General features: G+C 42.5%; 1 protein-coding gene across 3 annotated transcripts in view; it reads left to right on the forward strand.

Annotated features, from left to right (window-relative positions):
• Positions 1–3,115: 3,115 nt before the first annotated feature.
• ABLIM1 (actin binding LIM protein 1) overlaps positions 3,116–22,290 on the forward strand; it is a 187,000-nt gene continuing 167,825 nt past the window's right edge. For all 3 annotated transcript variants that reach the window (XM_054277060.1, XM_054277058.1, XM_054277059.1), the window contains exon 1: positions 3,116–3,180. In XM_054277060.1, the coding sequence (XP_054133035.1) occupies positions 3,168–3,180 (13 nt within the window). In that variant the 5' untranslated portion in view covers positions 3,116–3,167. The remainder of the gene's footprint in view (positions 3,181–22,290) is intronic.

A 22,290-nucleotide genomic window follows, 5' to 3' on the forward strand; every position in this document is an offset into this window, starting at 1 on the left:
ATGGATCTTTTAACACTAAGAGTTAGAAGCTTAGTCTGTTCAGTCAATACTAAAATGCAGGAGATAGGATCCTACTTCCCTGCTGACTAATTCAGGAGCCTCAGGTAGATGCCTGAAATAAAACAATGTCAATCACTGCTCCTTAATGGACTTCTAAAGTAGTCAGGAAATGGCTCAATCAAACAGCTCAACAGCTGCTGCTGCTAAAAAGGATCTTTGTTGCCTCTAATGGTTCCTCACCCTTCCTGGGTGTCCAGTTCTGCACTTGCCTTCAGTCATGTTCCAGTGTTCATCTGAGCCTTTGGTTCAGACAGCAACTGTAGGGAATTTGGATAGAGAAAGTGAGCAAGTCTTTGTTAATTAATGAGCTAAAGTAGCCCTGTGAGGATCAAGCCAGTGCTGCAGTGAGGGAAGCAGGAGCACAGGGGCTGGGCTGAGAGAACAGGGAGTGCACAGGAGAGTGAGCAAGCCTTGGATTGGCTCGTCCATCTTCTCTGACTCAACTTCACCTGTAAAATAATAATAATGGCTCTTCTCTTCTCTGTACTTTCCTTTTCCACCCTCTTCTGCTTCCTTCCACATTCCCTAGATACTGACAGGATCCCAGACAGCAACCTCAGGAGCTGATTTAGCTGCCCACATGCAGATTGCCCAACTGGTACTTGTGGCTAATAAAGACGTGGCCTCCAGAACTGGTAACTGTCTCCACTGCAGCTTTTCTCCTTTATTTTAATTTTAATGTTTCTTCTTAAGTGCTAATTACTACAAAATCGTAGGGATGTAGAACTTGTTCTGAATTATACCTTTTAGTGAACTTGAATTGAAGTTCTCCATATGCAAATCTGAAAATTCTTGAGGCGACTTGATGGAGGGGACAGACAGGAAAATAAAACTCCATCAGCCTCAGGTTCTCAAGAAACCCAGCTAAAAAGCTCACTTTAAGAAATCAGTGCTGTATCTGACCCATTTTAGTATTCTCTGGCCAACATGTCTGTTCAACTTCTCTGCCACAGAGAGTTTACACAATAAATGGAATAAACTCTTTGTGTTCTATAGAATCCCAAGGTCCAAATACCTTTCCCTTCCTATTTCCTAGCAGTATAAAGAAAGGAAGTTCTTAATTAAAAAGCTAATTTCTGCATGTTCCTGAACCTTCTTTTTAAAGCCATCTATTAAGTACCTCATGGGAGAACCTGTGATAGTGCTAGTTCAGAAACTCACTGAGGAAGTGAATAGGAAATGACTTAATTAAAAATACAAAATGCTGTCATACTACATTGACTGAAGGAAAACCTTGCCTCTTATGGACAAGAAAGAAAATCTGAGTTATTTTCAAGTGGAAAATTCTTCTAATTTCAGAAAAAGAGAAGGGAAAAGAATTGTTTTTCAAGGGATGTCAGATTACCAGCTAAGGATAATGCTATAAGAGTTTAGAGAAGAAAAACTTTAGATTTATTTTATTACTGCTGCCAGATTCAGAAACATTTGCAAGGGGGAAGAAAACAGAATGATATAAGGAATATGATTGAATTGCAGTGAAGGGAACACTGGGGTAATCCATGGCAAACAGAGCTGGACATGGCTGAAAGTCTTTGCAGTGAGCATGAGCACTAATTCAGGCAAACAGATGTGCCAATTTATTTTTTGTGCCTGTATCCCCTGATGAGGGGGCGTCTGAGTGCTGCATGCCCTCCTGCTGCTTCAATGCTTCCCTACACAAATACCTTCCCTGCTTGGCTGGCACGAGGGGGAAGGTGAGCAGTGCCAGAGGCCGGATCTGACACAGCAGAGGCAGGGGCTGGGCTGCACTTGCAGACGGCAGTGAGAATCCATGATATATCTACTAGCATCCATTCCTGACCTGTGGCCACATGATAATGCAATCTTTACCACCTCTCTTAGATCTGATTCCGGTAATTGTGGGGTTTTTTGATAGGAAATTTGTGTAGGCTTCTTGCTAGTATGAAGATGTGTAGTGCATGGTAGATCAGAGTGGAGGAGTGTGATTCAGTCTTTCCTGTCATTCAGTTTGCATGTTGGCTTCTTGCAGAACATCACAGATTGGGCTTTCTGTTTTTTACTTCATAGTTGCCCATTCTGAAATTGATGAAAGTCTGCTCTAATGTTTCAACTGCACTATTCTGATGTGATCTTCTAACCTGTCGTTCCTGACAAACTAGATTGTTGATTTGCTTAACTCTTGCCACCATCTAATAATCTGGTGGCGTAGGGGTTTTCTTTTTAGTGCAGCATGGGAATATTTGGCTTCACTAGGCTGGAGGCTGGGTAAAGGTGTCCACCAGATACTGATCTTGTTTTTCTGGTGCGCGGCATTTGGTCTTTTTGTACTTTTATTAAGGTGCCAGGAGGAATCTGAGTGCTGTTTTCTGTATGTTAACGCCATGACTGCTTTGCAGACAACATTGCTAGAAATTCTGTGTTTATATACAATTTACATACAGTTACGCAGGCATGTCTTTGCTGTTCGGTGCGTGCATTTCAAGTTGTGCCACACACTTCAGCGCCGGGTCCCGAACGAGCGGAGCTGCTGTCGCCCGGCGCTGTCAGCGAGCAGACACGCCTATCCAGCACTCCGAGGAGCTGGAGCTCTGCCGCGCTGCTCTCCGCAGCGTTCGTGGCTCTCGCCGGCGGCGCGGCTGTCCCCGACTGTCGCCCTCTGCGGCACCGCGCCCCGCACCGCGCCCCGCCGCACCCGAGCGGTGTCACCGCGCCCGGCAGCGGCTGCGGCCGCGGGGGCTCCGCCGGCGCTGCCCCGCCCGGTGCCCGCACAACCAGACCCGCACATACACACACACACACACACACACACACACACATCCCGCACACCCCGCACAGACAGACAGCCGCGCTCCCGCCCCGCAGAGCCGCCCCCGGCGCCGCCCCGCACCGCGGCGGGCAGGGCAGAGCCGGGCAGAGCCGGGCAGGGCAGGGCAGGGCAGGGAGGGAGCGCGGCGGCGGCGCGGACCCGCCCGCCCCGGCCCGGCCCAGCATCGGCCGCCGCCCCCCGCATCGGCCGCCGCGGCGCGGAGGGCGCAGGGCGGTGCGGGCCGTGCGCTGCCGCCGCAGCCACAGCAGCAGCAGCAGGAGCAGCAGCAGCAGCAGCAGCAGCAGCAGCAGTTCCGCGGCTGCCAGCCCGAGGCTGAGCCATGTCTGCCAGAGGTGGGTTCTCTGCCGCGCCGGGGCAGCGCCGGAGCCGCGCTGACCTTGCCGCCCGGCCGCGCTGCGGTGCCCCGCACCCCGGGGCTGAGCCGGGGATTTCGGGGCTGAGGGGCGGCCAGGGGATGATCCCCCGCCCGCTGTCGCCTGCCCGGTGCCGTTCTGCAGCTGGCCGAGCGGGGGGTCCGGCGCGGGCTGCAGCGGGGCCGGACGCCGCAGAGCATCCTCCGGGGCCGGGCACCGCCGCACCTGCCGGGGGCGGCTGTAGGGGCACGGGAGGTGCGGCGGCTCGGTACGCGTTGAGTGACGGTGGGGGTGGCTGGATGGATGGATGCAGAGAAAGGAGCATGGTGGGCATAGGGTCAGACCCCGGCGGGTGTTGCTGCTCAGGGAATGGTAGCGGATTGGGACTGGGTGTCTGATGAGCGCAGTGAGGCATCCGGCTTGTCCTGTCATTGGTAACGCAAGTGCTCCCGGTAGGGTGTGGTGGTGAATCCAGTCGTCGGTTTGTACCTCTGATGGACATCTGCATCTGGCTTGGAATTAACGTTTTGAGTTTTACTTTAGATTTTCCTTTTTTAACGTTATGACTTGAACTTGAATATCCTTTTGTCGTTTGCGTGCATTTGTGTGTAAACTCCGGCTGTGTGTTTGCCCATTCTGGGCTGGAGATGAGCTGATCAGCCTCATTGATTGCAGATCTCATCTTTTCCCAAAGTTATGCTTCCAATATGAGAAACAGGCACAGGTGTGGCACAAAGACTGATGCTTTAGGGTTTTTATTATACTTAGTACAAATTAAAGGACTGGAAACATAAAATTAGGCATTTTCTGAATGTTGTCATAACAAAGCAGAAAGACTTGTAAGCATCTCCTGAAGACAGACCATTATCTGCACAGTAATGACAAATGAAACCACTCCCTGGCTATATCTGACTTGAAACAAATACTTTATAAAAATTATATATTGCGAATTGACAAACCCTTGAATGTAAGGATGCATCTTATTTGTTCCTACTTTGATCTCTCTGCATCTTCATGAATACTGCTCAGCATGGACCAGTTCTTTCATCTGCTTGGATTGTTGTTGACATCCAAAGGAGCTTCATGCACGTTGAAGGCATCGTGTGACTCCTAAAAGGTTGTTGGCACTTTGTGGCTATGACCATACTCCTAAAGCATCACACCCATTTTAGATATAAATAATAAATGGTGTTAGAGTGGCATAATTCTTCATGCAACAGTAGATTTCTTGCTTTAGGGAGAAATGGACTATATTGGTCTCCAAAGAATCCATTTCTGGAAGAACACTAAGCATATGAGCATCTGTGCTGTGCTAAGGCTACATTAGTACTTGTGGGGAACACCCAGCAAAGCATTATAACCTGGAGCAGATTTGTTATTGAAGGGGTACCTGGATTTGAAAAAGTGACATAAAAACTTTGCAATTTAATCTTTGCAGATGACTCACAAAAACTGAACCATACAGAATGGGAAGCCAGGGAACATTTCCACTGGCCATATTTCCTTTTCCTCCCCCAACTGTCCCTCTCTCCCATTCATCTGCACAACACATGATGTTTGATGCCTGCTTAATTCTACTGGAGAGCTGCCTGGAGAGGGAAAGTGAATTCTTTCTCAGTCCTTCTCATGCCATCTTGTTTGTTCAGAGTAATTAATTGGAGAGAGAGAGAGAGAGAGAGAGTAAGACAGTCGTAGGTCTTTAGGGAAGTAGTGAATAAGATTCATGATACAGATGAAGATATTAATTTCTATCAATAAATCCTTTTAAAGTTAAACAAGGAGATTTATATGGAAAATATGTGAGTCTGGGTAAATACATACTGAACAAAGATTGTTTGTGTGTAAAACATTATAGACCATTGTCATTATTAATAATTTTAAACATTATTGCTGTTCAAAGTCAACATAGAAACTAACTTTTACACATTTAAGTGATATGACAGGTCTTCATGAGGTTACTCATGAGAATGCAGCACAAGTAAGAAGTGAGTGTTTATGGGCTTTGTTTAAATGCCAGATAGGGACCCTGTGCTTCATGAAGGCAGATTTCCTCATGCATATGCAGTCACATTAAAGCCACGCTATCATTATGGTCTGCAAGCTCAGCGAATATTGATTGTTAATATTTTATGTGGTGTTAGATGTCCAAAGGTGATCATTATTATTCTGAATGCATCAAGCACTTGGCGCTGTCTGCTGGTTGATTATATACCAAGCATAACTAGCATAGCAAAAGGGTTAAACATTCACCCATGACATTTTTCTTACTAAACTGCAGAGGATATTCAAGGGGTAGTAGAAAGCCTCACAGTATTACCAGTGTTCCATCTGTGCAGCTCTCTATTCATCTATTTTGCTCCAGGAGGCAGCATGGTGTAGTGAACTGACTGCAACAGATGACAGAAGAAACTCCTGAAATCCAGCAGTACCTCGTGACTTTTGGACCATTCCTTTTAACTCTCCTGCTCCAGTTCCTTGTTGTTATTTAACCAAAACTACCCATATAGTCACTGAAATTCTGACACATTATAAATAAATACATAAATTATAACTAATAACCCAAATTCATGTAATTTTGCCTTAAATAAAACTCTGGATTGAAGAGTTTTATGCTTCCCTACTTGCACAATGGAAATAATGGCAGCTAAGTTTTTCAGAGGGGCTGCTATGCGGACTAATGTCTCACCTGTGCCCTGAGATGAATTTTCTGAACCATTCCTTTTTTCCTTCCACTCTTCACAGACCTTGTTGTTGCAGTCCTTCACACCTGTCTCTCAGCTCCTGTTGTTATATAAATGGAAGGTCTCTAACATTCTCCCACCACTTTCCTGGTAGTATGGCTTTAGCAGATGTGCTGACCAAATGCCAAATGAAGCAGCACAGACAAGTATTCCCAGAAGCTTGAACAAAAAAATCATTCTGGAAATCTTGTGACTGAACTAGGAGCTGAAACAAACTTTGAAAAATCACTTTTCTCTTCCCTGTCAAGTTGGAGTCCTTCCCAGGGCACTTTCATGTCCTGCTCTACAGCCTGTTGGGATCAGTGGAGAGCTGCCATTGACGTCAGTCAGGCTTTTTAGTTTTGCAGTTTGCAAAAGGCTTAATATTCTACTTTCAGCTGTTGTTAAGTAGTTGCTGTTAGGACTCATACATGAGTGAGTTTAGGTGTTGGAGTAAGCCTTATAGATTGTTGCTTACCTAAGGGCTTGTTTGCAAAGAGCTGTAAATTCCCTGGATGAAAGACATTTTTCTAAAGCCAAGTATAACTGTGACCTACTTGTGCATGTTATCTCACACTGCTTAAAAACTGTCAAAACTACTTGTTATCATGAAGGTCTAAGTTAATGGAAAAGTGGCTATTTTTAACTATTATAATCTTCAGTTATGCTAGAGCAAACAGGCACAAAAGGGAGTGTTTGGTGTGATCAAATACAAAGATCTTTGCAAATTTTTCCCCTAAATGTTGAAAGAATTAGCACGACCTGTATTTAGTCCAGTAGCAACTACTTCAGGAAAACAAACATGTGTGAAATAGGAACTTTATCAAGACTGGTATGGTTTTTTGTTTTTTTAAAAAGTCGCTGAATTTTGACAGAAGCCAGTGTTGAAGAAATATTATTGCTGTGCAGTTTTAACAAGTTGGAGAGTGCCACCCTGGTGCTGCTAATGTGGGTATTCTAGAGAAGGCAGGTGCAGTTTTTAGCCTGCTCAATAGTCAAAGAAGTGGAGTTGTTTAGTTTAAGAATTTATTTTGTACTACAATCCTTGTCTTTTTCTATATGATTTTTTAACAAATGTAGAACAAAGGCTTCTCATTTCAGACAAATAAATCACCATGACAGTAGTGAGAGTGAGTCCTCATTTTACAGGTGAGACGAGTCCTGGGCTTTTTTTTTTTTGTTTCCCTGAATCTGAGGGTCAGATCAGAACAGGGGAATTTCTGCCTTCTGGGCCTCTTCTCAGGCTCCTCTTTTGTTCTTACACAAGTTGATAACAGAGTTCTAACAGCAGATGAGAAACTTCAACTCACTATGTTGTGCTCTGGTAGCAATTCTTTCTTCCTGGACACTGCACATTTCTTGGTTGATCTATCTCACAGTTGGAAACTTCTGTGTGAAGAAATCATCAATTTTTCATTGAGAAATTTGCATACTAAATCTTGAGTTCTTACCATTAAGAGTCTTTATTTATCTTTTCCAAATTTTCTCAGATGGCTGTAGACATGGCAGCTGTTGCTGGCAGCAATGGTTTTGATTGAAGTTTATGCTGAGTGATTTAAAAACTTGCTGCTGGGAGCTTCTGGTCAATGTTTTATTACAGTCTGTGATTTTCAGGGTAATATTGCTCTTATCTAAAGGAACCAGCCACTGCAGAGGTGGCTGCTGTATCCTTTTCTGAAATCTAGTGCTGTGTTTTCCTCCTTGTTGTCAGAGGTATTTCTTTCAGGCATGTCATGATGTCCCTAATTCATGATGTGACTATTTCATGGCTGTTACCAAACGCTCTCAGGCTGGGTGACTTGGAGAGTGGGGCTGGCTGGACATTTCCTTCATTTTGGAAGCTGGGAGTTTTAGCATGCTTATGGTAGTTAAGTATTGTAGTTTCAATGCTTCCAGTCCTAGTGATTGTCCCCATTTTCCTGCTACAAGAGTAGCACTTGGAGAGTGGGGCAGTGAGAGCTGGCTGGACATTTTCTTCATTTTAGAAAATGTGAGTTTTAGAATGCTTATGATAGTCAAGTATTGTAGTTTCCATGCTTCCAGTCCTAGTGATTGTCCCCATTTTCCGTGCTACAAGGCTGCACAGCCTGAAGGAACGTGTTCTTGGCAGGCTCTGGGGCTCTGCAGCCCTACCTGAGGCAGGCTGTGCGTGCAGTCCTGCCAACACAGCTGTTTCCAACCCAGAATACCTGTGCAGGCAGAATTTGGAACTGGCTCTGAGAGCTTTTCTCTCCTCAGCTTTTGCCCTGAATTTCTTCTGTGCTGATTTCATACTGTTATTTAATCCTGTCTGTACTTTCTGTTTATTTCTTCTAAATACATGTAATGATTTATGATTTTTTCACTACTCGTTTTAGGGTCTGAACCTCAGTTTAATGGCTTGAGTAGCTCAGAATCAGCACCTGGATTGTCAAATCACTGAAAGCAGTGCATGTCTATACATGAGAGCCAGTAGCTGCACCTGAATCTTTAGGCCTGGTAGAGCTTTTGTTTCAGTGGGAAAGAAGAATATTTTACAGAGGTATAACTTAAACAGCAGTATCTCTTTTAAGCTCTTTTTAAGGTTTGATGCCTTGTCCCATTTTTTCCCCCTCAACAAAGCTTATTCTGTGCTTTGAGATTAATGAAAATTAGTCCTGAATGCATGGAAAAAGTTGCATAGACTAATGGCAACAACAAGAGGAAACTGGGACAATGAGGTAGAGTCTATTTTAGATGCATGGTTTTGAAAGGAATTGCAAAGAAGGAAAATAAGCATCAGCTTATGGGAGGAAAAGCAGCAAAATTGCTTTTACTGAAGAACACCGGAACCTCATGTGTTTCACAGTCTCTAAAAACGAGATGGGGATTTCTGTTTTTTTCTTTTAATAGCTTTGAGTTGAATATTTCAGATTATTTTTTAATCTAATCTGTTAGTAATTGAAGATGAAAACCACACATGGTTAGTTCATGTGACTGGTGTAGTATTTCTTAGTTTTGCAGTGCTAAGGCAGAGTCCCACTATGGAAAGCAGACTTTTGCCTGTGAGTTTTGATACCAGCAAGTAGTCTTAAATTAGCCTTTAAAGCCTAATGTTTTTTACCACATACTGTGTAGGCAAAAGTATCTTTATAATGAGGTGTTGTTCTTCATTAAAACCTAAAGAAAACTGCTAAACGTGATACAGCAATAGCAGAGAAAAACTGAGATATGCATTTTTTTTAAATGCTCAGCCTTTATTATGTCATGTTTTCAAAAAGAAATAAGTTTTCAGAAGCTCACACCCAAATAAGAGTCCCATATGTTGTGGAGAGAAATCCTTAGTTTGTAAACAAGGTTGGGCCAGACAGGCTTCAGCAAGGTACTCCAGTGTGATGGGGTTGTTTTACAGCCTTCTTTTTCTATTTGCAATCCAGAATTTAATCCAGAATTAGGGCTTTGGCAAATAATTTTGCTTCATGTAACTGATGAAATGCAGCCACATCCACAATGCAGTGCCTGCTGTTCAGGTGCACATATTTAAATTAAAGTGCACAGCTTTAGTGAGAGATGAATTGGAGCTACCTCTGCCTGCCCAAGTTCTTGTGTGGGTTCTGCAGCCTGTGCTGCTGCAAGTTTGTTAAGGCCAGCTTACATATCCTTGGAGTTATTTCTTCATGGATAGAAAAAATTCATATGCATTTCATGTTGAAAACTATTACTCTGCTCCTCTGAGTGTCACAATTTGAAGTAGAAGGAGAATCTGGTCTCATAACTGTAAAGAAGATTGGTGTGTGGAAAAGTGTGATAAGCCAGAGTGTTTTGTGGCACAGAATGCCCTCTGCCTCCTGAGAGGAGGCTGCTGGCATTTTCCTGCTGTGCTGGTAGGGTTGCAGGGAGAGCCCATGGAGAGATGCTGCTCTGTGCAGCTGTGACTGAGGGCACTCTGAACAGAAGTGTGAAACATCAAGAAGATGATGTTCTCAAAGGTGAGGCAGAAGGTATTTTTATCCCCTGTGGTGTTCTTGCAGTTTCATCTGAGAGGCTGGTACAAGAAAACCAGTCCAAGCCAGCCAGTAAATGGTGAGGTTCAGGCTCCCTGAAGCCTTTAGACCTGTGCTCAGCTCCCTTTGGAGCATGCTGACGTCTGCAGTACGTGGTGCTGCTCATTGATTAGGCCAGCAGTGGGTTTTGCTATTTCTTACAGATTTTTTTCCTGGTAATTTATTGCCATGGCACTAAGAAATGATCCTTTTGGAGGTCAGTCAGAGGGGTGGTTGTAGCACAGAGGGCTCTACAGGGAAGGCATGATAAGATGTTCTGGTTTACTGCTTACTTACTAATAAATATTTTATTCTGTTTCTGGAATGACAAAACAGGTCATGTGATGTCATAGAGATGGAGACATTTTGGTAAAAAGTGTGAAACTTAAGCAGCTTTTGCATCATTTTTTTAGTAGCTGTTGTTTCCTTTGCTATAACTGGTACCTCAACTTAATAAATGGGCTCTCATTTCATCTATTCCTCCACTATAAGTCTTATACAAGTAAGGACTGTGAGATTTCCTTCAATGAAAGGATTCTGCTTTAATTACTGTTATTATAAATCTGATTTTGTTTCTATTACATCAGGCTTGTATGAGGCATCTTTGATCAACAGAGAAGTCAGCAAAACTGCTGTTCAAATTACAGTTTCCTTTTAACTTGTGATGAAAGCTTTCAGTTTATTTTTGGCATTAGAAAGTCTGGGAAACAACCAGGTTATATAAGAGCTGAAACCTAGTTAATGATAAAGAAACATAGCTAAGAGCCTGTAATAACAGCAAATCTGAAAAAGATGTTCTAGCTCTAAGTCTTGGTCCTGCTTACAGAACCTGTAAAACAGTTTATGCCAAAGTAATGGATTTTTCTGGTGTCCTGGGATGCCACTTCTCTTAATCAACATCTGTGGGACTACCAGAAAGATTGTGAAAGGTGAATGAATTTCCTAGAATTAGGGTGTAAAAGAAGAGATGAACTTAGTGGCTGTGTCACTGAAGATAACAGTAAACACCTTGTTCAGTGGAACAGGAACACAGTTGGGCCAGTGTGGAAATCAGTGGTTTTCTCAGAATGAAAACCATTCTTTTTCTTGACTGAAAGCACACTTGAGGTAAACTCAAATCTAAGCACTTTTACAATTAAGTTTAGTTGCAAAAATAATTGTGCTGAGTATTATCCATGTAGCAGTATTTTATGCCTGCTAATAAAAGCCAACACAATGTGAGTATCCTGGTTTTCTCTACCTTATCCCAGCTGGAAGGGTGTGGACAGGCTGTGCCAAGGTGTGTGTGAATGCCTCTGTCCCACAAGAGATCTCCAGATGTCTTGAGTGGTTTGTAGTGAGCAGAGGTGTAAAACCTATTACCTCTCACTGGAAGTATGCCCAGTTTTACTTTCCTAATCTTGGTTTCACCCCTTCTCATGAATGTCCTCTGCATATGAATGTAGATGCACAAGACACCATTTGAATGTTTCTATGGCCTTCTGCTGCTGCTGTATAAATTTCTCTTTTGTTGTCCTCATAAGCCAATAAAATAATTAAATTATAATCCAATCCATTAAAAACTTGTGGCATATGTAAATAAGAGCAAAACTTGTTGCAAAAAGACTGTATTGTTATATAATAATGTGGTTATCCAAAACTGTTTATTCTACTTTTTGAGCTGGAGATAATCCCAAAATTATTCAGTCCAGACTTTGATCTAAGGAAGAATAATAAAACTTTGATCATTGTTGAATTGGCAGCTGCTATAAAAAGCCTATGTTATATTTCTCTCTTAGTAACACTAGCTAAATCCAAAATCACTGATAAAAGATTTTGATGATTGTAGCTTAAGGATGCTTTCGGACTTGACCTGAAGTAATCCCTGTCCAAAAATGTCTATAAATACTTTTTTCTATTTTCTGTTGCCAGATGTTTTGATATTTGGGCTGAATGACAAAACTGTTTTGTATACTTAGATGTGCAGTGCATATTTGGAGTCTTATGTTTCAAAGAAAAAAGTTCTGGTTAACCAATTATGTTCATATATGATTTGATTAATTTGCAATAAAATTCCAGTACTATTGTCTTTATTTCTATCTTTCTGAAAATGCCATTGAAATTTTTTAAATTGCCAGTGTCTGTGACTATATTAAAGTAGCCACAGTGATTCCATATTTGTTTTCATGCTTGCAACATAGTAAATATTGTCCTACATGTTTATGGAGGAAACAGCACTTTTGATGCCTTTGCTTTAGAGCTGCAGCTGGAAAGGGCAAAATTTTCTAGCTTTATTTTTATAAAACTTGTAGGAGATTGTTAAAAAACTTAAAACCATCTAGCATTTTTTTATTGTATGTCGGAATATTTGAATATTTGGAATTACAGGTGTCAACAAAGCTTGCAGACTTTCTTTGGAACTTATTAATTTCTACCCCCATAGAGTCATTAAGGAAAATGGCTGAAAACTTAAACTCAAATGGCAGTTGATTTTAGGTTCTTTAACATATTTTTTATTTCCAGATACAAGCATGACCTCGGTCCTTAGGAAGTGCAGGGGTTTTTCAAATCCGTCTGGCAGGGGTGTAGAGGGGTTCCTGTAGCATTTGCCTCAGTGTTTCAAGAGTCAAGTGGCATGAAAGGGCTGGATCTTGCCCTTCCTTCTGCCAGGCTGGCCTGGCACTGTGCATTTGGCTTGTTCTGTACAGCCTGTGGTGGTACAAAAGTTCAGCAGGGCAGGAGCCAACCTTTCCCTTCCTTTGAGTTTTCCTGCTGACCGGCTCCCTGTGTGACGCAGGTGCTCTGCAGATCTGAGCTTTTCTTTAGGAACACTGGTCTTGTGGCCAATAAATCCTATTGAGTTAAAAATGTTCAAAATTTAGGTTTGGGGAGACTTTGTGACTTCTTGTAATAGCAATCTTCTCCTTTTTCTCTTGTCCTCTGCTGACAGCATTTGTGGATACAGGGAGTCCTCATTTTTCCTTTCTGCAAGGCACAGACCAAGCAGACCAGTACTGTAAGATGCATTTTATTCTCTGCCCATTGTTGCCACTCCATATTTATCAAAAGCAAAAAGATTACATGCCTGAAGGGGGATTAAGAATCCTGCCATCTTGCTATTTATGATGCTCAGGAGGTATTTTTAGTAAAGGTTGTTGGTGCTGCTGCCCAAGGGGCTGGCTGGAGAGGAGAGGGGAGGTCAGGAGCAGCCAGGCAGAACTAAGGGGTGCAGTGGCAGTGCAGGGAAGGGGTGACCCCAGCAGAGATCCCTTTGGTGGCTGTGTGCATGCCCAGGGACAGTGCACACACAGACCCAGTGGGAATCTGTGTGGAGAACAGCTAAAGAAACTGGAACCCCCAGTGCAGCCATTTGAGGGAGGAGAGGAGATTGGTTCATGCTCTGTTGCACACAGTTTCTCTTCCTGAAAGATTAGTGAAGTTAGAGGAAATGTTTTTTCTGTGATACTCAGCTTCCATAGCTGAACCTTTCCTCTAAACTCACAGATCCAGCAAGATCTGTATGTTGCTATTAGATTATGACTCAGTTTTCCAAGGAAGCAGGTCAAGATTGAGCCTTCCATCCTTACTAAATTTGCTTCCTACCCTTTCCTCTGGAGGCTGAGAAGCCATGAGAGCTGTGGGTGAAGGAGATCTCATGAGCTGTGGAGAGTGGAAGAGGTCACCTGAGAATGGTGAGCAAAATAAACATATTTAAAGCAAGAGAGTGTGTGTGGAAATCCTTCTGTGAGCTGATACAGAAGCAGAACAGACACAGACAGAATGGCCCTGAATCTAAAAAAGATTAAAAGAAATGGGAATAGAAAACATTTAGAGAGCTACAGAAAGGAGTTGTGAGTGCTCTCGTGTCAAAAAGCTTTTTGTTTTTATTTCTTTATTTTTGGGCCCCCCAAGTAGCCCAGCAGTCTGTTAAGGGGAGTGTGTGCTGGAGCAACTGTCCTTGGAATTGCTGCAAATATTTTAGTGATTTTCTGAAGGGAGTGGAAGGAAGTATTGGAATGTAATAGCCTGAAGTAAAATTCTCTGCTGCCTAAAACCTCTGAACGCTTCACAGACTGATCTAGGAGCTGGTGCTCTGCCAGATCCTATTTTTAAGCAATTAGGTTTATGAAGTTATGCTTCTCTAGCAGCATCACACAGGCATAGGGCCTGGAAAGGGAGTGGGGAACACGTGTGCAAGCATGTGACTTTTGGGGGAAAAAATATAAAACTAAGCTAGGTGCCATGTTTCCATGTTTCCCAGCAAAGGGCTGATCTTAAGTGAGACTCAACAGCTCCAGCCCTGGTGTGTTTCTATCCTCCTGAATTACAGGGTCTACTTAAAAGTAGAATCTTCTTGAATTTGAATACATACTGAATTTTTTTTCTACTAATGCTTTCATTGCACTGCAAATTGCTGTTTCAGACAGAAGTATGAGAGTTTTCCTAGGGCAATGAGGAAACCCCATCAGCTGAGGCATGTAAAGAAATGAGAAAATATGCCAACAGATATTCTGTGCTAACTTTCTGGGAATGGGTTTTATGTACTATGTACTTTGGATTTCTGACTTGTCTAAAGGCACCCACACCTGAAGGCAAAACTGATCAAGAGTGTTTCTATGAGTGCAACTGTAGTTTTTCTGTTTACAAAATATAGTTCATGTAAGTGAAATTGAGGACACCGAAAAAATAGCAGGAAGAGAAAATAAAGTCCACAGGAATCACTGCTGCTGCCTAAACACCAGCAATGTTATTAACAGTTCCAAATTTAACAGTTGTAGACAGAATCTGTCTTCTTCATGCTGGCTGGAAAGCTCAGTTTACTTAGTGTGTTCTCATTTTCTGATTTCCAGCAACAAATGTTGTTTGTCTGAGATTTTTCCAAATTCTAGGATGAAAAATAATGTTTTGGCACCAAAATGGGAGAGCACTGCTGCATTTAGAGTTCATATTACTGTGCCTACTCTGAATTTCTTTAAAGTGTGGAGTCTTTAGTAAATGATAAATTGATGTTTCTTGTGCAGATTGAATTCCAGTAACAATACACATCATGGACTGAAATAGTTTTTGGACTCTATTAAGTTTAATTTTTCTGCCCCACCCTCCTTAATTTCTGTAATGCAGAATAATCCAGTAGGAAATCTTTAATTCATCTTTTCATTCTGTCCAACATTATTTACCACCAGTATTTATGGGTTTTGTAACATTCTGTTCTTAAGAGTTGGTCTTGGGACCACAAATGTTTAGTACCAAATTCATTTTCCACTAGGAACTGGAAGTTAAAGGCTTTTCTAAAATGGTTATTTTCCCATTCTGAAAATGTCCAGCAGTACTGTGCTTACACTTGAGCATATTCTGCTGTAATAGAGGGTGAGGCACACACAGCAATTTGATCTTTCCTGAGTGATACAAAAAATAATCAGCATGTCTTTGATTTCTGATCTGTTTCTTGCCTGAACAATTGTTTAGAAACTGCAATGCTTATTTTATAGGCAAAGAATATATTGGCAAAAAGTAATTTTTGGAAGACAAGCTGTATTCTCTTTGGTTTTGTAAATCTGAATAACTGGAGGCCAGCACAATAATTCCAGATTTGTGCCGGAATTGGTCAGATTTTTGGTGTGGTGTGAAGCAGAGGAAGGTACTGAGCACAGGGCTGGTTGCAGGGACAGGTGCCTGGAGGCAGGACGAGGCACACAGCCTTTTCCAGGCCGTTTCACCATTAGCAGTTTGTGATTGCTGTGGTTTAACCCCAGCTCATCCCCACTCAGCCACTCCCTCACTACCTCAGAGTAGGATGGGGAGAGAGTCGGAAGAGAGGGAGAGAGTGAGAAAACTCGTGGGTTGAGATAAAGACAGTTTAATGGGGAAAGCAAAAACCACACACACAAGCGCAGCAAATCAAGGAATTATTCAGTGCTTCCCCTGGCAGGCCGGTGTTCAGCCATCCCCAGGGAAGCAGGCCTCTGTCATGCTCAGTGCTGACTTGGGAAGGCCAAACACCGCCACACCAAACATCTGCCTCTCCTTTCTTTCTCCTTCAGTTCTGTACTGCACAAGATGGGCTCAGTGTCCCGGCTGTGTCCCCTCCCAGCTCCTTGTGCACCCCCAGGCCGCTCACTGCTGGGATGGGCTGAGGAGCAGAAAAGGCCTTGACTCTGTGTAGGAACTGCTCAGAAATAACGAAAACATCTCTGTGTTATCAACACTGCTTCCAGACCAAATCCTAAATGTATTCTCCTACTAGATACCATGAGGACATGAAATCTACCCCAGCCAAACCCAACACCCTGTTGCTACACAGGGTTCTGTGCTACGGCACATAGAGTTTTGTTCAGGTGTGTTTAGTCTGAACCCCTGTTTTGGAGACTTCAGTACAAGGGGGTTTGCACATTTGTTATATATTGTTTTGGTTTTTAAAGGTTTTTTAAGTTTTTTGATGTTTACATTCTTCTCAGGAACTTTCTCCCACACTTTATGTAATTAACTTATTGTTTTGCATTTTTTTATGGAGGTGGAGAAATTTGATAAACTGTTGGTTTGTCTAGTGTCATTGGAGAGGTGGCACTGTTACCCTCCAATCCAATGTCACTTTTGGAAATCTATAAATGTTGGAGTCAGAAATTAAAAGCCCTCTTTTTTACCTTGAGAGTTGCATGTCCACATCATTTTATTTTGTGTCCTATAGTGACAGTTATATATATGATCAGAACAGAAAGCCCCAGGAATTTTATATAGTTTATAAATATAGTTTATAAATACAGTTTATATATATAGTTGTTAAGAAATTCAGCTGATATTGAAGGTAGCTATCCTTTGGCATGTTTAAAGTAGTGTTAATTGTATACAGTGATTCATAGGCTACGTAAAGCTGAATAAGCATTCCTCTATTTGAAAGAATGACAGTGGGCATTGTGATCTTTGGGGTATCATTCATCCTGGCAGTTACAGGAGTCTAGGTAAAATCTGTATTTCATATAGAATCTGCTTTATCTGATCTAGGACATGATGTCCTAGAAGGAAGGTGTGAAAATTACTTTAAGCTGTTTCTGGAGTGTTATGACTGATGTCAGATGTAGGTTAGTGCAGAGAAGAGAAGTTGTATAAAATTTGGAAATTGATCCTACTCTTAATGAGTTCCATTTCTGTATATTAATCAAAATATTGCTGTCCCTTCCTCCCTCTCTCCTTTCCTCTCTCCAGGCTAAACACTGCATTGAACTGAGTAGCTCCAATGAATTCTCTTGGCATCCTGGCATAGTGGAAAACTGCTAAAACCATGAAGAACTCCCCAAATTGTGTAGAGATGCTTTTATCCAGTTGACTAGACCACAGGCAACCCCTTTTTTGTGTAGTGCACAGTTTGCTTTGTAGTCATGCCTTATCTTCTTTAAAGAACATGGAGTATCTGAATATAGTTGTTATTTAAGTTTAATACTTCTGTGGAATTGTTCATGTGCCAGTAGGGGCATGGAGGTCTTACCCCTAATCTAGAGCATGGTGGCTTTTTGTCTTGGAGGACATAAACCTGTCAGCAGGATGAAGAGAGCTGAGATGCTGTTCAGCAGCCAGGAAGGAGTAGGGATTTATTACAGGTTTTAATGACCTTTGCATCTTTTCATCACCTTTTACAAGGTAAATACCTTGAGCTACAAAACAGAGGACAGCACATTGCATTAGGTTTTGAGATGCTGAATTCATGATCCCTCTTTGATTTCTTCTGTATGTATATACATTTTTTTTTTCTTTCCAGCAGAGATTTGGCAATCACTGTTTTTCAATTTCTTTGACGTTTGGCCATCTGGAGCTGAGCAGTGCTTTAGTCACACACAGAGTTTTAGTTAGCTGTGTGAAGTGGAGCAATGCAGCATCTAGGGGACAGATCCAGCTCTAAAGTCAGCACAGTGCAATTAGCAAAGTTACATTAGGGTTGCCCTGGGTCAATCAAGTGGCTGTTTGCTCTGCAGGTTACTGAGAAATGCCTTGGTGTTTTCTCAGCACTGAGGGAGCTTGTGTGAAGATGCCTGGGACCTCTGGGTTAATTGTTGCACACCAGTCGATTTACAGTTTTGTTTCTGTCCTGGTTAAACCACATAATAAGTATTTCTCTCTTGGTAGTGCTCTGTAGGGCACTTGGGACCTGCAAATGGCCCAGAGCTAGTGCTGACAGAGCCTATACTTTTGGGCTGTGTTTAGGGTGTGTGTTATTCCCTAGATGCCTCCCCAAGCACTGTGTTCCTGTAGCTCTCTGCCCCAGCTTTTCCAGAAGGGATGGCTCCAAAATCAGAAGTTAGTGAATAGAGTGGTATTAGGTGGTTGGTTGATTCACTGTTGGCTTGTGAGTTGACTTTGTGTCCTGGGTACAGGGGGTGGCATTAGATACAGTGGACAAGTCTCCTTGTGCAACAGTACCTTTTTTTCCTTGAAGATGAGGCTGTCAACACACTTCTGGACAAGTGTATATTCCACAACATTATTATTGGTGAGATTTCCTCCTTCCGAGACTGTGATGTCCATCTTTTCTCTGGGTCACATGAACAGCCTGTCAGTGCTTTTTGTACCCCCTGGAGCAAGGCAGTGATGGCCTTGTGTCTGCAATCTGCTGACTCCAGAGAATCTTGTGTTCTTCTCCATTTTGAGTTGGGCTGAACCATTTGACCTCTATGCTGTGTTTCAGTTGTATTTCCATGTATGCAGAACATTACTTTCACAGTGCTTTACCTCTACTAAGTTATTCCCATGAGTGTTTTGATAGAACCAGAAAGAGACTGTGGGGGTTTCTTGAAGGCAGAGCCTGATTAGGAAACTGGGAATGGTGCCATTACAGGAGTGTGAACTGCATTTCTGTTACTGAAATCCAGGTATGCAGGAATCAAAGCCTTCTGTTGCTGCTGTCTACACATCAGGGGTGTGATTGTAACTTGCCATATGTCACATGACATAATGTCTTTAATTGGGATAGTTTGGGGAGCAGTACAAGGGAAGTCACAGTGGCTGAATTGCCAGTAAAAACCTGTGTGTTTTGGTGAATAGGCTGAGCTGAAGTTCCAGTCACCATGACTGAATTGCTGTTATTTCCCAGGCTCCATAGGAGTTTGGGTATAGCTACTGCTTCCATGGTTATGCCTTTGATACGGTTTTAGACAAGCCCCTGAGATTAATTTCAGAATTCCTCTATCCTTCTTGGTTGCATTCTTGCAAATTGCTGCCCAGTGTGCTGTCCAGCCTGTCACCGAACATTTTCTCCATGTGTGGCATAGCTGTACAGAATGAAAACCAGCAGGATTATAAATGTATGTAGTGTCAGGTGTTACCTCCATTTTGTTAACACATAGTTAGCTAACACCTGGTGACTTTCTTTCCTCTTGGCCTTTTGGTTTCCCTGCTGAAGACAGCTGCTCACAAACAGCTGTGTTGGTCCATTTTACAGAGCTTTGAGGATTAATGATTTTAATGCACAATACAGTAAAGGAATTTTTTTAAATCAATGTTCCCTCATTTGGTGACCAGATTCTTTAATAATTAAAATGATTGCCCATTGTGGTTTTCTGCCTTTCCTGATGTCCAAAAGAGCCATTCTTCACTTGACACAGGTGCTTCTATTACTGTGCAGATGATCTGAGGGCTGAGTTTAACCACTGCCATATGGTGGGGTCAGGAGCTGCAGAACAACTTCCCTTTTCAACTGCTCTGGGAAATGTTCAGGGACATTGCAGAAGCTGCTCTGCAAAGTCACCTCCCTGGTATTTCCAAGATTTTCAGATTTGCTGTGGGAGAAATGTTAAGAAGTGCGAATTATGGGAGGTGAAGAATCCCAGAGGTAGTTCATGTATAAAATCAGTGAGAAAACATGGTGACACTTGTGCTGCTGTTAGAGAAATCCATTGTCAAGTATCTGGTCAGCAGGCATTTCTTGAGGCTTTCATGTACCAGCACAAATGTTGTTGTCAGACTGGGTAATGGCAAATGCCTTGAAATCAGTAAGTTGGGGAATGAAAATTATTTAAGACAGCAGTCATGGAACACATTTTGAGCATGGCCTCTCCTGTCACAGCCATCTGTTGTCACCTGTGAGTTGGCCTTTTCCTCTGTGTGTGAAGTGTCAAGCCTGTCCAGTGAACAGCACTGCCTGTGGAGGATGTGGCACGAATGAGGTGGCTCAAGGCCTTGTCTGGCAACATTTACTCTCAAGGTTTAAATTCGTGCTGTGTGGAGTGGATTGCATCACTAGATTTTTGGGATAAGTGAGCCTGAATTTGTGTTTTACTAAGCCAGTATGTAATTTAAAATAAATAGTTCTTTATAGCAAGTCATTGAGAGTGTGGTAGCGAGGAAGTTTTGTCTGTGTTGCCCCTGCTGCCAGTCAGAGCTGACCCTGGTTCTGTGATGCTCCCTGCTAAGCACAGCCCAGCTCAGCCTTTCCTCAATGCTGCAGCTCCTCTGCTGCTCTGGGGCTCAGCATTCCAGGCTCCAGTGGTTAGCATGATCCATGAGGGCAGGTGCAGACCATAATATGGAGAGGTTATATAAGAGCCTGGTGTGTCCAAGGGGGGCAGAGAGCACAGGTGACAGCATAACCTAGCAATGCTGTGTTGTTCCTTCTCTGTCAGTGACACTAAGCATGTCTCCCATCACCTAATCCAGAGTAGTGTTGTCTTATTTGTGTAAGAAGAATGTTAATGATATTTTGAACAGGCTTAAGTAGGATTGAAGTGCCATACAGATGTGGGCTGATCCTTTGCATGGGACTGCAGTCAATTTTTTATCCAAACACATAGGTAGGCTTTTTGCTCAAATGTAGATAAGTAAAAAAACCTAAACTTCTGAATTAGAAATACAAATTCTTTTAAGTCCACTTAGTAGCCTAGAGAATGGCACAATATCTCTAACACACTTTCCTGAAAAGATACAACAGATATTTAGCCACAACATTTCATGATGTAAGTCTATTTATATCAAAGTGTCGTATGGTTATAGGGAAAAAGGGATTTTATTTTTCTTTGAACAGTGTGAGTCAAAAGACAAAATTGAGTTTTCCACATTTACTGCTTTAAATGGAGACATAATTAGGAAAATCTCTGTGAAAGTATTTTTGCTTTCATCCACCCAGTCACAAATTGATATAACAGATGATCAGCTTGGAGGAAAAGAACCTGCTAAGGATAACTTACAACCAGAGATTTGCATGGAGGTACGTTAGGGAGCAAAATAGAGCAGGTTTAAAGCTGTGCTTGGATGACCTTCAAATCCCATCTGCAGCTTCAAATTTCAAATGTCAGCTGCAAGTAGATCATTGCACCAGAAACACTTAGGCAATAAAAGATCAAGGATGTCCTCTCTTTGCATTTGTTTCAGAGGAGAGAGAAGTGTGTTGCCTCATTGGGGGCTGCTGTCTGTGGGTAGACTGATGTCTCTGGGAGGAATTGGGAAATCTTGCACACTGGGTCAGTGCATCAAGGGTGGAAATGTCTCCACTAGATCAGACAAAAATATTAAAATCCATTATGTTACTGTGTTACTATAACTGCTTCAGTCTGGTGCTTGGGTTCTATGCCATGAGGTGTGAATATCCACAGCTCAGAGCCATGAAATTTCAGAGAGGGCAGAAGAAAGCCAAAACTGGACTGGGGAAAAGCTAAGTATAGTCAGACAACTTTATGGCTTCTTGCCTCCTGAACTGCAGAATTCACCAGGATAAAATCCAAAAGGCAGGCTGAAGGGAGAAATCTGCCCCAATTCCTGCTTCAGTTGTGCGCTTTCCTCTTGTGCTTTCATTGCGTACATGAAAGAAGTGGGGATAAAGGGGAAGTATAATCTTGACACTGTTACTTCAGAAGCAAAACCTTAGGTCAGAGGTTTCTGCTGGCCAGAATGATCCTGGAGTGAAAACAAACTGAGCCTTAGCTGCCTCCAAGAGGCTTTTGGCAGAACTGAAGGATAGCTCAGAGAAGAAGAAGCTGCTCTGAAGTGCTGTAAAAACTTCAGAAGCTTTTAATTGTTACTGATGTCATTCAAACCTGATTCCCACTGGAACTTGCTCTGTGTTAATTATTATGGTCCTGAGGAGGGTAACTTGGCAAATGCAGCTGCAGCATTGCTGTTGCATCAGTTAATTAATCATCCAGGCTGGATTGGAAAGATGTGTTCCTTTACTCTCATTATAAACAGCTGTAAAGAAATGGAAAGTTTTGAGGACTGAAAAGTCCTTTCCAGCTGTTTCACAGTGTGAGGGCTGCTGGATCCTCAGACACATGTGCGGGTCTCATGTGGTCATGTTTTCAAAGGCATTGTGGTGCTTGTTCCCAGAAAAGAAACATGAAACACATCAAACTCTGCAAAAGCAGGTCATCTTTGTCTCATCAGAACAGCTGTAAAAAAAGGCCTTATGAATT

Source organism: Melozone crissalis, unplaced genomic scaffold (genome assembly GCF_028551555.1).
Source record: "Melozone crissalis strain CALT ecotype California unplaced genomic scaffold, PUWL_Pcris_2 ptg000019l_1, whole genome shotgun sequence".
In the NCBI taxonomy this organism is placed as follows: domain Eukaryota; kingdom Metazoa; phylum Chordata; class Aves; order Passeriformes; family Passerellidae; genus Melozone; species Melozone crissalis.